At 35.0% G+C, this 18,163-nt stretch overlaps 1 protein-coding gene across 2 annotated transcripts in view; it reads left to right on the top strand.

Annotated features, from left to right (window-relative positions):
• The window catches only part of hcn2 (hyperpolarization activated cyclic nucleotide gated potassium and sodium channel 2), a 162,090-nt gene that overhangs the window by 56,770 nt on the left and 87,157 nt on the right, over positions 1–18,163 (top strand). For both annotated transcript variants that reach the window (XR_010000126.1, XM_062959555.1), the window contains exon 3: positions 15,825–15,986. Coding sequence is in view for 1 of the 2 variants with exons in the window: in XM_062959555.1 (XP_062815625.1) it covers positions 15,825–15,986 (162 nt within the window). In the remaining variant the exon portion in view is untranslated. The remainder of the gene's footprint in view (positions 1–15,824; positions 15,987–18,163) is intronic.

Here is an 18,163-nt window from a genome sequence, read left to right as displayed (position 1 = left end):
TGCATTCACAGAGTACACGAAGAAAAAGGACAGGTTGCTTACCTGTAACCATGTTTCTTCGAGTGTACTCTGTGAATTCACACAAGCCCGCCCTTCCTTCCCCTCTGGCAAACCCTCTTCCTTTCTCGTTGCCTTAGCGGCGTAGGAACTGGGGAGGAGACGCCGAGGGCTGCCTTATATGCCCTCCGGGGACGGAGGGGCGTGGCTACCGCCAAAATTTGAACTTCAGCTTGGGAAGAGTTTCCGTTGGGACCTGCGCAGGCGCAGCCTCTCCATTAGTGTGAATTCACAGAGTACACTCGAAGAAACATGGTTACAGGTAAGCAACCTGTCCTTATTATGACACAGCAAACAAGATAGATATGTTCGATTTCACATCACAAAATCACAAGTCGAACACTTCCCAAGTGTCTAGGACTGTGTGATGTATATTATTATTATTATTATTATTATTTTATTATGACACAGCAAACAAGATAGACATGCTGGATTTCATATCACAAAATCACAAGTCGAACACTTCCCAAGTGTCTAGGACTGTGTGATGTATATTATTATTATTATTATTATTATTATTATTATTATTATTATTATTTTATTATGACACAGCAAACAAGATAGACATGCTGGATTTCATATCACAAAATCACAAGTCGAACACTTCCCAAGTGTCTAGGACTGTGTGATGTACATTATTATTATTATTATTTTATTATGACACAGCAAACAAGATAGACATGCTGGATTTCATATCACAAAATCACAAGTCGAACACTTCCCAAGTGTCTAGGACTGTGTGATGTATATTATTATTATTATTATTATTATTATTATTTTATTATGACACAGCAAACAAGATAGACATGCTGGATTTCATATCACAAAATCACAAGTCGAACACTTCCCAAGTGTCTAGGACTGTGTGATGTATATTATTATTATTATTATTATTATTATTATTATTATTATTATTATTATTATTTTATTATGACACAGCAAACAAGATAGATATGCTGGATTTCATATCACAAAATCACAAGTCAAACACTTCCCAAGTGTTTAGGACTGTGTGATATAAATAATGTGTTGGATAATCCATCATCATCATCATCATCATCATCATCATCATGTGTTGGATAATCCAGAACGTTGGATAAGTGAGTGTTGGATAAGTGAGACTCTACTGTACATGGATCTATATGTACTGTATATACTCTAGTATAAGCCTAGTTTTTCAGCCCCTGTTTTAAGACTGAAAAAGCCTCCCTCGGCTTATACAGCAATTGAATAAAAACAATTATTCCTCTATCTCTAATTAGGACTTTATTTTTCTTTTCTTTTTGTTGTATCAACCTAGAGGAATGGATGAAGGGTTGTGCTGTCAATTTTCGAGGTTGTGGGGTGTTTAATTTTGTTGTTTTGTCTGCTGCTGTGATGCCATCACTCTTTTATATATATAATTACATGTAATATAAATATACAATTATAATAGTGTATTATTATATTATATTACATTATAATATTATCAGTATTATATGTACAGTAGAGTCTCACTAATCCAAGCCTCGCTTATCCAAGCCTCTGGATAATCCAAGCCATTTTTGTAGTCAATGTTTTCAATATATCATGATATTTTGGTGCTAAATTCGTAAATACAGTAATTACAACATAACATTATTGCGTATTGAACTACTTTTTCTATCAAATTTGTTGTATAACATGAAGTTTTGGTACTTAATTTGTAAAATCATAACCTAATTTGATGTTTAATAGGCATTTTCTTAATCCCTCCTATTAATCCAAGATATTCGCTTATCCAACATTCTGCCGGCCCGTTTAGCTTGGATAAGTGAGACTCTACTGTATATGACTATATTGCAATATATATTGTATATACATATAATAATGATAATATTATAATGTGATATAATATAATAATACACTATTATAATTGTATATTAATATGTAACATTACTAATAATATTATATTGCAATATTATTAGTAATATTACTAGTAATATAAATATACAATTATAATAGTGTATTATTATATTATATTACATTATATCAGCATTATATGTATATACAATATACTATAATATTAGTATAGTATAATATGATTGATTGAGTATAATATGAGTATTATATATTATTATATTGTTATTTTAGAGTCAATATTTTCCCAGTTTTTTGGTCGTAAAATTAGGTGCCTCAGCTTGTATTTGGGCCGGCTTATACTCAGGTATATACGGTAGTCTGTATTAAAATGCAGCATTCATTTGTTTTGGTTCCTTTTTACATGTTTATTTCTTTTCAGTCCATCTTGACATCTATCCCCTTCCTTTTTGCCCCATTATTCATCCTTTCATGATTTCATTTTCTTTCTTCACCCTATCCCCTCTTCTTTCCTAACTATTTCTTGGTAGGATTTGTCCGAGAAGTAGCATGATCTTTTATTCTTGTCCTATGATGACAAGCCAAAATTTGTCTTCCTCTCCTTGTTAATGAGGAATAAAGTGTCAAAACCCTGGGGGATGCAAATTTCGGAAGAAACTGCTTCGCAGAGCACTTTCAGGACCATGGACAGCACCGAATTTGCTCAGAGCACTTTCAGGACCATGGACAGCACCAAATCCGCTTACAGGCCAAGAGGAGTTTAGTACTTATTATAGAACCATCCCTTTTCAGAAAAATGCAGTTGTTGTTGTTGTTGTTGTTGTTGTTGTTGTTGTTGTTGTTATTATTATTATTATTATTATTATTATTATTATTATGACACATGAAACAAGGTAGATATGCTGGATTTCATTGCACAAAATCACAAGTCAAACACTTCCCAAGTGTCTAGGACTGTCTGATGTATTTTTGGATGATGCGTGCAGATCCCAGCAGGGTGGCCTTTTGCAGCTGGCAGACCGTAATTTTGTCAATGTCTATTGTTTCCAAATGCCAGCTGAGATCTTTTGGCACGGCACCCAATGTGCCCATCACCACCGGGACCACCTGTACTGGTTTCTGCCAGAGTCTTTGAAATTCAATCTTGAGGTCCTGATAGCGGCTGAGTTTTTATTTCCAATTTATTTATTTCCAATATTTCTACCCCGCCCTTCTCCCCGAGGGGACTCAGGGCGGCTTTTCCTCAATGCGACTGTCACCTGGGATGGCGACATCAATGATCCAAACCTTTTTCTTTTCCACAACTGTGATGTCTGGTGTGTTGTGTTCCAGAACCTTGTCAGTCTGGATTCGGAAATCCCACAGTATCTTTGCGTGCTCATTTTCCAATACTTTTGCAGGTTTGTGATCCCACCAGTTCTTTACTGCTGGGAGGTGGTACTTGAGGCATAAGTTCCAATGAATCATTTGGGCCACCTAGTTGTGCCTCTGTTTGTAGTCTGTCTGTGCGATTTTCTTACAGCAGCTAAGGATATGATCCATGGTTTCGTCGGTTTCCTTACACAGTCTGCATTTTGGGTCATCAGCTGATTTTTCGATCTTGGCCTGAATGGCCTTTGTCCTGATGTCTTGCTCCTGGGCTGCAAGGATCAGGCCTTCTGTCTCCTTCTTCAGGGTCCCATTCGTGAGCCACAGACAGGTCTTCTCTTTATCAGCTTTTCCTTCAATCTTGTCAAGGAACTTTCCATACAATGTTTTGTTGTGCCAGCTGTCAGCTCTAGTTTGTAGTGTCGCTTTCTTGTACTGATTTTTTGTCTGCTGTGCTTTGAGGAGTTTCTGATTTTTGACTTCAATCAAAGCAGGTTCTTCACTTTGCTTTCCATCTTCTGCCAGGGCATGTTCTTCTTCTTTGACTGCTTGTTTGACTTGTAAGAGTCCTCTGCCCCCTGATCTTCTAGGCAGATATAGCCGGTCAACATCACTGCGATTATTATTATTATTATTATTATTATTATTATTATTATTATTATTATTATTTTATTTACAGTATTTATATTCCGCCCTTCTCACCCCGAAAAGGACTCAGGGTGGATTACAATGAATACATATATATGGCAAACATTTAATGCCAACAGGCAAACAACATATATAGACAGACACAGAGGCATTTAACATTTTTTTTTCCAGCTTCACGATTCCGGCCACAGTTATCTTACATATAAAAATTAGTGGTTTTGCCAGTTCTTTCCTCCTGAAATATTGCCTACAGCTCCTGATATGCAGAGGTAGCCCTCCAGCCAAATATTAGCCAGGGCCAACCCTGCTTAGCTTCCAAGATCAGTCAGGATCTCTAGTGAATTTAGGATATTTAAACCCCAGCATAGCCCTGCAAATGCTTATCAAACTAATATCAACGGGAATATAAATACCATATATACTCGAGTATAAACCGACCTGAATATAAGCCGAGGCACCTAATTTTACCACAAAAAAACTGGGAAAACATTGACTCCAGTATAAGCCAAGGGTGGTAAATTTCAGAAATAAAAATAGATACCAATAAAATTACATTAATTCAGTGTTTTTGAATATTTACATCAAGCTCTAATTTAAGATAAGACTGCCCAACTCTGATTAAATCATTATTCTCATCTTCAATGTAAATGTGCTTATGTATCCTTTTAATAATGATAGAGTAAAATAATACATGCAATAATAATAATAGATACAGGAAAATATTACATGTACTGTAGTAATAAATAATAATAATAATAACAATAATAATAATAAGATCAGAGTGAAATAATAAATGTATTAATAATAATAAAAATAGAGTAAGTAGAGTCTCACTTATCCAACACTCACTTATCCGACATTCTGAATTATCTAACGCATTTTTGTAGTCAATGTTTTCAATACATTGTGATTTTTTTTTGCTAAATTCGTAAATACAGTAATTACTACGTAGCATTACTGTATATTGAACTACTTTTTCTATCAAATTTGTTGTATAACATGATGTTTTGGTGCTTAAATTGTAAAATCGTAACCTAATTTGGTGTTTAATAGGCTTCTCCTTAATCTCTCCTTAGTTTTTCAGCCTAGTTTTTCAGCCATTTTTTAAGACTAAAAAAGCCCCCCTCGGCTTATACTCGGGTGAGGGTCCTGGTTGGCTTCTATTTAGGCCAGCTTATACTCGAGAATATATGGTACATTTATTATTTTCTCTATTATTATTGGTGTTATTACATTTATTATTTTTCTCTATTATTGTTGCTACTATTACATTTATTTTACTCTATTTTTATTATTATTATTGCATTTATTATTTTACTCTATTATTATTGGTATTATTACATTTATTATTTTTCTCTATTGTTGTTGCTACTATTACATTTATTTTACTCTATTTTTATCATTATTATTGCATTTATTATTTTTCTCTATTGTTGTTGCTACTATTGCATTTATTTTACTCTATTTTTATCATTATTATTGCATTTATTATTTTACTCTATTTATTATTACATGTATTATTTTCATTATTATTATTATTACATGTATTATTTTACTCTATTATTATTAAAAGGATACATAAGCACGTTTACATTGAAGAAGATGAGAATAATGATTGGATCAGAGTTGGACAGTCTTATCTTAAATGTGAGCTTGATGTAAATATTCAAAAACATTTAACCTACTGATGCCTCAATTAATGTAATTTTATTGGTATCTGATTTTATTTCTGAAATTTACCACCCTCGGCTTATACTGGAGTCAATATTTTCCCAGGGTTTTTTTTTTTTTTTTTGGTGGTATAATTAGGTGCCTCGGCTTATATTCGGGTCGGCTTATACTCGAGAATATATGGTATTTCCTCCTCTGACATTTCCCAAAAATGTGATTCCCATTGTTGCTATGTACAGTAGAGTCTCACTTATCCGACACTCGCTTATCCAATGTTCTGGATTATCCAACACATTTTTGTAGTCAATGTTTTCAATATATCGTGATATTTTGGTGCTAAAGTCATAAATACAGTAATTACTACATAGCATTACTGTGTATTGAACTACTTTTTCTGTCAAATTTGTTGTCTAACATGATGTTTTGGTGCTTCATTTGTAAAATCATAACCTAATTTGATGTTTAATAGGCTTTTCCTTAATGCCTCCTTATTATCCAACATATTCGCTTATCCAACATTCTGCCGGCCCGTTTATGTTGGATAAGTGAGACTCTACTGTACTATCAAATGGACTCTGACTGACGGTGAACCTGTGTTGTTGTCATGTACCTTCAAGTTGTTGTTGTTACTGTTATTATTATTACTATTTTCAATTGATTGTGATCTGCAGGGTTTTCTTGGCAACGTTTGTGTTGTCATGTGCCGTCGGCTTATACTCGAGTATATACGGTACATATAGATAAGGGAAGTGAAGTAGTAGTACAGTAACTCAAAGTTAAGGAAATCTATTGGGTGACCTTGGGAAACCTACCTATTCCTTGATAGAGATTTCCAAAAATGTTGGGTGACCTCTGAAACGTCCTTGTCCTTATATATTGTGATAGATAATCTCATAGAAAGATATTGTAGGCTGAGCCTTCTTATAATGTCGGATTTCACTTCCCATTATCCCCAGCCATTGAACAGGAATGCTGAGAATAGTAGGTCTTCCACACTGCCTGGTTGCCAGTGACGGTTCATATATCTCTCTTGTCCATAGAAAAGAGCCATCAAATAAAACTCCGGCAATAAAAATGATTAACTAAATCCGCTCAGAAGCGGACAAGCTGACAAATGAGGGTGCCGAACTCAAACAACAAATAATCTTGGTGGCATCTTTATTGCACATTGCAAGCTTAATAAAACACACAGCTGAGTTTCAGAAGGGCCCTTTGGTGTGAAAGAAGTGGTTTGTGGATCTGATCATAAGGATTCTAGAGGATGTGGAGATGTGTGCGAATTACCCAACAATTTCTTTGAAGTATTAAGAAAAGTGTTTCTCCTTTGGAAATTTACCTTTTTCATCTGTGAGCTCCAGCTTTCCCATCACTGTTAACTTCCACAATTCTTCCTTCCTTCTTATATATATAAATGAATGATGGCATCACGGCGACGCACAAAACAACAAAACTACAGGCCCCTCGAAATTTGACAACACAACCCATCATCCACGCCTCCAGGTTGATACAACAAAAAAAGAAAAGAAAAATAAAGTCCTAATTAGAGAGAGAGGAATAATTGCTTTTATCCAATTGCTGCCAGTTTAGAAGGCTAAGCTCCTCCAACTTGGTCTCCTAGCAACCCAATAAAAAATAATAAAAACACTAAAAAACAATTAAAAACACCAAAAAATTAATACAATAAAATACCATAATAACAAAAAATAACTAAAAATTATACAAGAAAATAATAAAATATAATGAATAAAAATATAACTTACAATAAAATTAATTAAAAAATACAAATAAAGTCAAATAAAAATTACACAACAATTTTTAACCAATACCACCACTACTTTGCCACAGCAACGCGTGGCCGGGCACAGCTAGTATATATATAAATGAGTGATGGCATCACGGCGACCCACAAAACAACAAAACTACAGGCCCCCCAACCTCGAAATTTGACAACACAACCCATCATCCATTCCTCCAGGTTGATGATGATAATAATAATAATAATAATAATAATAATAATAATAATAATAAAACTTTATTTATATCCCGCCACCATCTCCCCAACGGGGACTCGGGGCGGCTTACATGGGGCCATGCCCAAAAGAATACAACAAAAAAAGAAAAGAAAAATAAAGTCCTAATTAGAGGGAGAGCAATAATTGTTTTTATCCAGTGGATGTCAGTTTAGAGGGCTAATCTCTGCCCACTTGGTCTCCTAGCAACCAACTCAGCCAAGGGACAGCCAGGGTTCAGTTAGGGGACAGGCAGACTTAGGCCTCACTTAGGCCTCTTCCACAGATTATCTAATTTGCACTGGATTATATGGCAGTGTAGACTCAAGGCCCTTCCACACAGCTATATAACCCGTTTAGAATCTTATATTATCTGCTTTGACCCACATGACCTTGGAGGAGTCTACGGACAACGCCGGCTCTTCGGCTTAGAAATGGAGGTGACCACCAACCCCCTGAGTCAGACATGACTGGACTTAATGTCAGGAGAAACCTTTACCCTTTACCTGAACTACCACCAATCCCTCAATACTTTATTTCCCATACCACCAGACTTTGCCACAGCAACGCGTGGCCGGGCACAGCTAGTCCTAATTCTAAAGAAAATACTGTATATACTCAAGTATAAGCCTAGTTGTTCAGCCCTTTTTTTAGGACTAAAAAAGCCCCCCTCGGCTTAAACTCGGGTGAGGATCCTGGTTGGCTTATATTTGGGTCAGCTTATACTCGAGAATATATGGTACGTTTATTATTTTTCTCTATTATTGTTGCTACTATTACATTTATTTTACTCTATGTTTATTATTATTATTACTACTGTAATACATTTATTATTTCACTCTGATCTTATTATTATTACATTTTATTATTCTACTCTATTATTACATGTATTATTTTCTGTATTTATTATTATTATTACATGTATTATTTTACTCTATTATTATTACATTTTTATTGTACTCTATTATTGTTGCTACTATTACATTTATTTTACTCTGTTTATTATTATTATTATTACTACTGTAATACATTTATTATTTCACTCTGATCTTATTATTATTACATTTTATTATTCTACTCTATTATTACATGTATTATTTTACTGTATTTATTATTATTATTACATGTATTAATTTACTCTATTATTATTACATTTATTATTGTACTCTATTAATGTTGCTACTATTACATTTATTTTAGTCTATGTTTATTATTATTATTACAGTAGAGTCTCACTTATCTAAGCTAAACAGGCCGGCAGAAGCTTGGATATCTTGGATAATAAGGAGGGATTAAGGAAAAGCCTATTAAACATCAAATTAGGTTATGATTTTACAAATTAAGCACCAAAACATCATGTTATACAACAAATTTGACAGAAAAAGCAGTTCAGTACGCAGTAATGTTATGTTGTAATTACTGTATTTACAAATCTAGCACCAAAATATCATGATGTATTGACAACATTAACTACAAAAATGCGTTGGATAATCCAGAACCTTGGATAAGTGAGGCTTGGATAAGTGAGACTCTACTGTAATACATTTATTATTTCACTCTGATCTTATTATTATTACTATTACATTTATTATTCTACTCTATTTATTATTGCATGTACTATTTTCCTGTATTTATTATTATTGTTATTTTTATTACATGTATTATTTTACTCTATTATTATTCAAAGGATACATAAGCACATTTACATTGAAGAAGATGAGAATAATGATTTAATCAGAGTTGGACAGTCTTATCTTAAATTTGAGCTTGATGTAAATATTCAAAAACATTTAACCTACTGATGCCTCAATTAATGTAATTTTTGGTATCTATTTTTATTTCTGAAATTTCCCACCCTCGGCTTATACTTGAGTCAATGATTTCCCAGTTTTTTGTGGTAAAATTAGATGCCTCGGCTTACATTTGGGTCGGCTTATATTCAAGTATATATGGTACTATCTCTATATGGACTGAACTGAATTCATTTATTATTATTATTTATTAATTTGCACCTCTTTTATCCCGCCTTTTTCAACCCCAGAGAGGACTCAAGGCAGCTTCACAACATAGGCAATGCCTTTAAAAACATAGTACAATAAAAAATAATTTAAAGAGAATAATGGCCAATACAGAGCGGTAGCCAAGTCTGGGTTGTTTATTAGCATATAAGCTTTGGAGAGTTGACAGTTGGACTAAATTGGCTTTTGATTTGTCAGTAATAGCCAAAGTGACAGAAGGCTGGCTCTGGAGAGAGCTTTTAAGAATCATTTAGCCTTGGGATCCATTGGCTGCTTTGTTGTTGTTGTTTTTTTACACTTCCCTCTGGAGTTACATGCAGGCCCACCAACCTGGCTGGGAATAATGGGAGATGTAGTCCAATAAATCGAGAGACCCTCAGAGGCCTTTCACACCACACAGTTGTAGTATTTATTTATTTGCGACATTTATATCCCCATTAAATGTACATACAATATATTATACTAGCTGTGTGTGATGACTCATGGGCCTTGTAGTCCTGTTCCTAGTACTATTGTGGCAGACGAAGAGGAAAACATGGGGTTTTCGCCGGTTCAGCAAGAGCCGGAGTCTCTTCACCTGCAGGATGTTGATGTTTGCCCTCAAGAATTCAGCCAAACAGGCCTTGGGCAGAACTCCCCCCCGTTTTCCAGGAGGGAAAATTATTCTAAAGATAGGGGAGTCAGGGAGGCTAATCGGAGAAGCCTGAGAATCGCTGCCAAACAAATGGCTGATTAGGCCTGCTTCCCTTGGGAAATTCTAAGGAGTCATGCATCTGGACAGAGTTGGGTTTCGCTTCTCGTTCTCTAGGGAAAGAGTTCTGTTGGCGGGAAAACGAGACCCAATATAGGTGTTTGGCGCGAGGGATTCTTTGCGGAGTCAATTGATCAGCTTGAGGAGAGAGATCGTGTGTGGACTTCGTAATCCCAGTTCCTTGCTTCCCGGATCAAGCTTCAAGCCTTGCCTTGTCTCACGGTTTTACCACGGACTCTGTTCATGCTTCATGCTCGTCTTGCCTCCAGTCACGGATCTAGTCAAGAATCAAGTTTATTTCCAGCCTTGTTGTCAAGCTTCATTGGACTTTAAAGACTCTGTTATTTCCCCACACTATTGCTTGGCAAAGTGTGTGTTTCGGTCAAGTGGATTAAAACTTTGAACTCTAATATCTTATATTGGACAATACATTTCTGGACTATATTTGACCTCATCAGAAAGGTCTGCTTCTGAACTATATTCTTCACTTGTTTTTATTGATTTTATATATTTCTTTAATAAAGATATTAGATAGAGACTGGCCTCTGTGTAAGGTTATTGGTGCTCTGCAGCCAGGGTCCTGACACTGTGCCCGACTACGCAATGCTGTGAGGGCCGCACGCTGCGTCCTTGTCGGCGCATGCGCAGATGTGTTTTTCCTGTTTTTGGGGTTTTGGGGGCCATGGTTCCGTCCCTGATGTTTGGTTTTGTTGTCGGAACCAAGGGGCAAGGACGGCGGGTTGTGTTGCCAAGTTTCATGGTTCTGGGTCGTGTAGTTTCGTTGCCTACTTCTAGGTAAAAAGTCCAGAAGCTTTTTATATATATAGATAGATTATTAGCATAGCATAATATAAGCACTATATATTACTATATTGTACTGTATCACTATACTGCAATATTATTAGTAATATTACATGTAATCTATAATATACAATTATAATAGTGTATTATTATTATATTGTATTACATTATAGTATTATCAATATTATATGTATATACAATATATTATATTATTAGCATAGAACAATATAAGCATTATATATTACTATATGGTACTATAACACTATATTGCAATATTATTGGCGATATTACATGTAAAATAAATATACGATTATAATAGTGTATTATTATTATTATATTGTATTACGTTATAATATTTTCAATATTATATGTACATACAATATAATATATTATTAGCATACCACAATATAAGCATAATATATTACCATATTGTACTATACCACTATATTGCAATATTATTGGTAATATTACATGTAAAATATACAATTATATTATTGTATTATTATTATATTGTATTACATTATAATATTGTCAATATTTTATGTACATAGAATATAATATATTATTAACATAGCACAATATAAGCATTATACATTACTATATTGTAGTATACCACTATATTGCAATATTATTGGCGATATTACATGTAAAATAAGTATACGATTATAATAGTGTATTATTATTATATTGTATTACATTATAATATTGTCAATATTATATGTACATACAATATAATATATTATTAGCATAGCACAATATAAGCATAATATATTACTATATTGTACTATACCACTATACTGCAATATTATTGATAATATTACATGTAACATAAATATACAATTATAATAGTGTATTATTATTATATTGTATTAATAATAATAATAATAAAACTTTATTTATACCCCGCCACCATCTCCCCAACAGGGACTCGGGTGGCTTATTATTATATTATATTACAATATAATATATTATATTAATATATATTATTAGCATAGCACAAAATAAGCATAATATATTACTATATTGTACTATACCACTATATTGCAATATTATTGGTAATATTACATGTAAAATAAATATACAATTATAATAATGTAAACAAAAACAAAGACCCATTCAGCATGTTTCTGTAGACTTTATTTCTTATATAAGAAATCAAAATTCAGAAAAAGAGAGAGAATAAGATCCCAACAGGTCCATGATTTTATTTATTACATTTCTTGCAGCTGCTCCGTTTTAACTACCCAGATATTTGCCATTTTTAATTGTGATTCTATGGGGACCTTTTATTGTGCCTCTTTATTACGTTTAACAAGTCTCCTGCTTGGTTTATTACTTGTTCTGAATTACGTTGTAAACTGCCCTGGGATGAGTTTCATGGGTTGGATCCAGACGATTATCTCATAAATGGCCTGGGTTTGGAGAGATGAGTTTGATCCAGATATAGTCATTTCATATATTTAGAGACCTTTAATGGATATATGTGAGAACCCATAGATTTCACCAAGCACTTTACATGACTGAGATTGACTATTGTTATTTTAATACCTACAGCTATTGCTGCATTTTACTGATTTTAATCAGGTGGTTTATGTTGGCTGTTAATGTTTTATGTTATTGTTTCTGCAATGTTTGTATTTTGTGTGTTGAACCTTTGAGTGCTTTGTAAGCCACCCCGAGTCCCTCTGGGAGATGGTGGCGGGGCGTAAATAAATTATTATTATTATTTTTATTTTATTATGACACAGCAAACAAGATAGATATGCTGGATTTCATATCACAAAATCACAAGTCGAACACTTCCCAAGTGTCTAGGACTGTGTGATGTATGATTATTATTATTATTATTATTATTATTATTATTTTATTATGACACAGCAAACAAGATAGATATGCTGGATTTTGTATCACAAAATCACAAGTCGAACACTTCCCAAGTGTCTAGGACTGTGTGATGTATTATTATTATTATTATTATTATTATTATTATTATTATTTTATTATGACACAGCAAACAAGATAGATATGCTGGATTTCGTATCACAAAATCACAAGTCGAACACTTCCCAAGTGTCTAGGACTGTGTGATGTATTATTATTATTATTATTATTATTATTATTATTATTATTATTATTATTATTTTATTATGACACAGCAAACAAGATAGATATGCTGGATTTCGTATCACAAAATCACAAGTCGAACACTTCCCAAGTGTCTAGGACTGTGTGATGTATTATTATTATTATTATTATTATTATTATTTTTATTATTATTATTTTATTATGACACAGCAAACAAGATAGATATGCTGGATTTCGTATCACAAAATCACAAGTCGAACACTTCCCAAGTGTCTAGGACTGTGTGATGTATTATTATTATTATTATTATTATTTTATTATGACACAGCAAACAAGATAGATATGCTGGATTTCGTATCACAAAATCACAAGTCGAACACTTCCCAAGTGTCTAGGACTGTGTGATGTATTATTATTATTATTATTATTATTTTATTATGACACAGCAAACAAGATAGATATGCTGGATTTCGTATCACAAAATCACAAGTCGAACACTTCCCAAGTGTCTAGGACTGTGTGATATATTTTCAGATGATGCGTGCAGATCCCAGCAGGGTGGCCTTTTGCAGTTGGCAGATCGTAATTTTGTCAATGTCTATTTTTTCCAAATGCTGGCTGAGATCTTTTGGCACGGCACCCAATGTGCCGAAAACCACCGGGACCACCTGCACTGGTTTCTGCCAGAGTCTTTGAAGTTCAATCTTGAGGTCCTGATAGCGGCTGAGTTTTTATTTCCAATTTATTTATTTCCAATATTTCTACCCCGCCCTTCTCCCCGAGGGGACTCAGGGCGGCTTTTCCTGTTGTTTTTCACCTGGGATGGCGACATCAATGATCCAAACCTTTTTCTTTTCCACAACTGTGATGTCTGGTGTGTTGTGTTCCAGAACTTTGTCTGTCTGGATTTGGAAGTCCCACGGTATCTTTGCGTGCTCATTTTCCAATACTTTTGCAGGTTTGTGATCCCACCAGTTCTTAACTGCAGGGAGGTGATACTTGAGGCATAGGTTCCAATGAATCATTTGGGCCACATAGTTGTGCCTCTGTTTGTAGTCTGTCTGTGCAGTTTTCTTACAGCAGCTGAGGATATGATCAATGGTTTCGTCGGTTTCCTTGCACAGTCTGCGTTTTGGGTCATCAGCTGATTTTTCGATCTTGGCCTTAATTGCGTTTGTCCTGATGTCTTGCTCCTGGGCTGCAAGGATCAGGCCTTCTGTCTCCTTCTTCAGGGTCCCATTTGTGAGCCAGAGCCAGGTCTTCTATTATTATTATTATTATTATTATTATTATTATTAATGGCCTTTGTTCTGATGTCTTGCTCCTGGGCTGCAAGGATCAGGCCTTCTGTCTCCTTCTTCAGGGTCCCATTCGTGAGCCAGAGCCAGGTCTTCTATTATTATTATTATTATTATTATTATTATTATTATTATTAATGGCCTTTGTCCTGATGTCTTGCTCCTGGGCTGCAAGGATCAGGCCTTCTGTCTCCTTCTTCAGGGTCCCATTCGTGAGCCAGAGCCAGGTCTTCTATTATTATTATTATTATTATTATTATTATTAATGGCCTTTGTCCTGATGTCTTGCTCCTGGGCTGCAAGGATCAGGCCTTCTGTCTCCTTCTTCAGGGTCCCATTCGTGAGCCAGAGCCAGGTCTTCTATTATTATTATTATTATTATTATTATTATTATTATTATTATTAATGGCCTTTGTCCTGATGTCTTGCTCCTGGGCTGCAAGGATCAGGCCTTCTGTCTCCTTCTTCAGGGTCCCATTTGTGAGCCAGAGCCAGGTCTTCTATTATTATTATTATTATTATTATTATTATTATTAATGGCCTTTGTTCTGATGTCTTGCTCCTGGGCTGCAAGGATCAGGCCTTCTGTCTCCTTCTTCAGGGTCCCATTCGTGAGCCAGAGCCAGGTCTTCTATTATTATTATTATTATTATTATTATTATTATTATTAATGGCCTTTGTTCTGATGTCTTGCTCCTGGGCTGCAAGGATCAGGCCTTCTGTCTCCTTCTTCAGGGTCCCATTTGTGAGCCAGAGCCAGGTCTTCTATTATTATTATTATTATTATTATTATTATTAATGGCCTTTGTTCTGATGTCTTGCTCCTGGGCTGCAAGGATCAGGCCTTCTGTCTCCTTCTTCAGGGTCCCATTCGTGAGCCAGAGCCAGGTCTTCTCCTTATCAGCTTTTCCTTCCATTTTGTCAAGGAACTTTCCATGCCATGCTTTGTTGTGCCAGCTGTTAGCTCTAGTTTGTAGTGCGGTTTTCTTGTACTGGTTTTTAGTCTGCTGTGCTTTGAGGAGTTTCTGATTTTTGACTTCAATTATTATTATTATTATTATTATTATTAAAACTACAATCCCATGAAAGCCCCTTTTGTGTAGTGCCCAAAATCTGTGAATCAACAGGGCCGGTGAACAGGATCTGGGATTGTGGGAGTTGCAGTCCAAAAAGTAACTTAGCCAAGCTCTGTTTGGACCATAGATGCTTCTTGATCCAAGTAACCATTCTTCGATGAGGACTCCAGTTTGACTTCCTCTTTCCCTTCTCCCTTCTGCAGATATTCCACATGACCTACGACCTGGCTAGCGCTGTCATGCGGATCATCAACCTCATTGGGATGATGTTGCTCCTGTGCCATTGGGATGGCTGCCTGCAGTTCCTGGTGCCGATGCTGCAGGATTTCCCCAGCGACTGTTGGGTGTCCATCAACGGCATGGTGGTAGGTCTGCCGCTCGGCGCAGTGGGGAATGGGTGGGGTCCTCAGAAAAGACTAGAAACGGATTTGCTCCCTGGTTGAGACATCTTTCCACCATGTCTCCTGTATCAATTTAACAATATAATAATACTAGCTGTGCCCGGCCACGCGTTGCTGTGGCAAAGTGGTGGTGGTATTGGTTAAAAATTGTTGTGTAATTTTTATTTGACGTTATTTGTATTTTTTTTATTAATTTTATTGTAAGTTATATTTTTATTTATTATATTTTATTATTTCTTGTATTATTTTTAGTTATTTTCTGTTATTATAGTATTTTATTGTATTAATTTTTAGTGTTTTTTATTATGTTTTATTGGGTTGCTAGGAGACCAAGTTGGAGGAGCTTAGCCTTCTAACTGGCAGCAATTGGATAAAAGCAATTATTCCTCTCTCTCTCAAATTAGGACTTTATTTTTCTTTTCTTTTTGTTGTATCAACCTAGAGGCGTGGATGATGGGTTGTGTTGTCAAATTTCGAGGTTGGGGGGCCTGTAGTTTTGTTGTTTTGTGGGTCGCCGTGATGCCATCACTCTTTTATATATATAGATATAATACTCATACTACACCAGTGATTCCCAAAGTGGGTGCTACCGCGCCGTGGTGGGCGCTGCAGTGATCCAGGGGGGGCGGTGATGGCACCAATTAGGTCACGGGGCGGGGCCTGGGGCAGGGCGGGGCCTCCTCCCAAGTGCCGGAGACAGGCCTGAGCCTCTATATACCTCCCCTGAGGTGCTTGTTAGAACATGGGGGTGGGGTATAGACGTTCAGCCCCATCAGGCACTTGGGAAGAGCCCCCGCCCCCTCCTCTAGCCCCGCCCCCTGTGTCCCGGCAGGCACTGCAGGACAGGGATAGAAGCTCAGCCCTGCCTCAGAGCTCGTAACTCCGCCCATCCCAGTCCTGGCCGCCCGTTTGTGGCCCCGCCCACCTCTCCCTCCCCCTCCCAGCTCTGCATCTGGGACTAGGGGAGAGGCTCAGCCACGCCCTCTTGAGCAGGAGCCACGCCCACCCCTCTAAGCCACACCCCCTTTCCAGGGGGCTCTGAGTCATATTTTTTCTGGAAAGGGGGCGGCAGGCCAAATAAATTTGGGAACCACTGTACTATAATTATAATATATTGTATATAGATATAATATTGATAATATTATGATGTAATAATAATATTACAATGTAATAATAATAATAATTATACACTATTCCAATTGTATATTTATATTACATGTAATATTATTAATAATATTGCAATATAGTCGTATAGTACAATATAATAATATATAATGCTTATATAGTGCTATATTCCTAATTTATTGTATGTATGTATACTGTATATACTCGAGTATAAGCCGACCCGAATATAAGCCGAGGCACCTAATTTTACCACCAAAAAACTGGGAAAACATTGACTCCAGTATAAGTTTATTTTACATGTAATATTGACAATAATATTGAGATACAGTGGTATAGTACAATATACGTAGTAATATATAATGCTTATATTGTGCTAGGCTAATAATATATTGTATGTACATATAATATTGACAGTATTATAATGTAATACAATATAATAATAATAATACACTATTATAATTGTATATAAATTTTACATGTAATATTGACAATAATATTGCAATATAGTGGTATAGTACAATATAGTAATGTATAATGTATAAGCCAGCCCAAATATAAGCTGAGGCACCTAATTTTACCACAAAAAAACTGGGAAATCGTTGACTCAAGTATAAGCCAAGGTTGGTAAATTTCAGAAATAAAAATAGATAGCAATAAAATTACATTAATTGAGACATCAATAGGTTCAATGTTTTTGAATATTTACATAAAGCTCAAATTTAAGATAAGACTGCCCAACTCTGATCAAATCATTATTCGCATCTTCTTCAATGTAAATGTGCTTATGTATTCTTTTAATAATAGTAGAGTAAAATAATACATGTAATAGTAATAATAAATACAGGAAAATAATACATGTAATAATAAATAGAATAAAATAATAAATGTAATAATAATAATAAGATCAGAGTGAAATAATAAACGTATTATTAATAATAAAAATAGAGTAAAATAAATGTAATAGTAGCAACAATAATAGAGAAAAATAATAAATGTAATAATACCAATAATAATAG

The sequence above is a fragment of the Anolis carolinensis genome, unplaced genomic scaffold (genome assembly GCF_035594765.1).
Source record: "Anolis carolinensis isolate JA03-04 unplaced genomic scaffold, rAnoCar3.1.pri scaffold_7, whole genome shotgun sequence".
NCBI classification, from domain to species: Eukaryota; Metazoa; Chordata; class Lepidosauria; order Squamata; family Dactyloidae; genus Anolis; species Anolis carolinensis.
The sequence above is the reverse complement of the archived record's forward strand: the minus strand, read 5'-3'. Positions and strand labels throughout refer to the sequence as shown.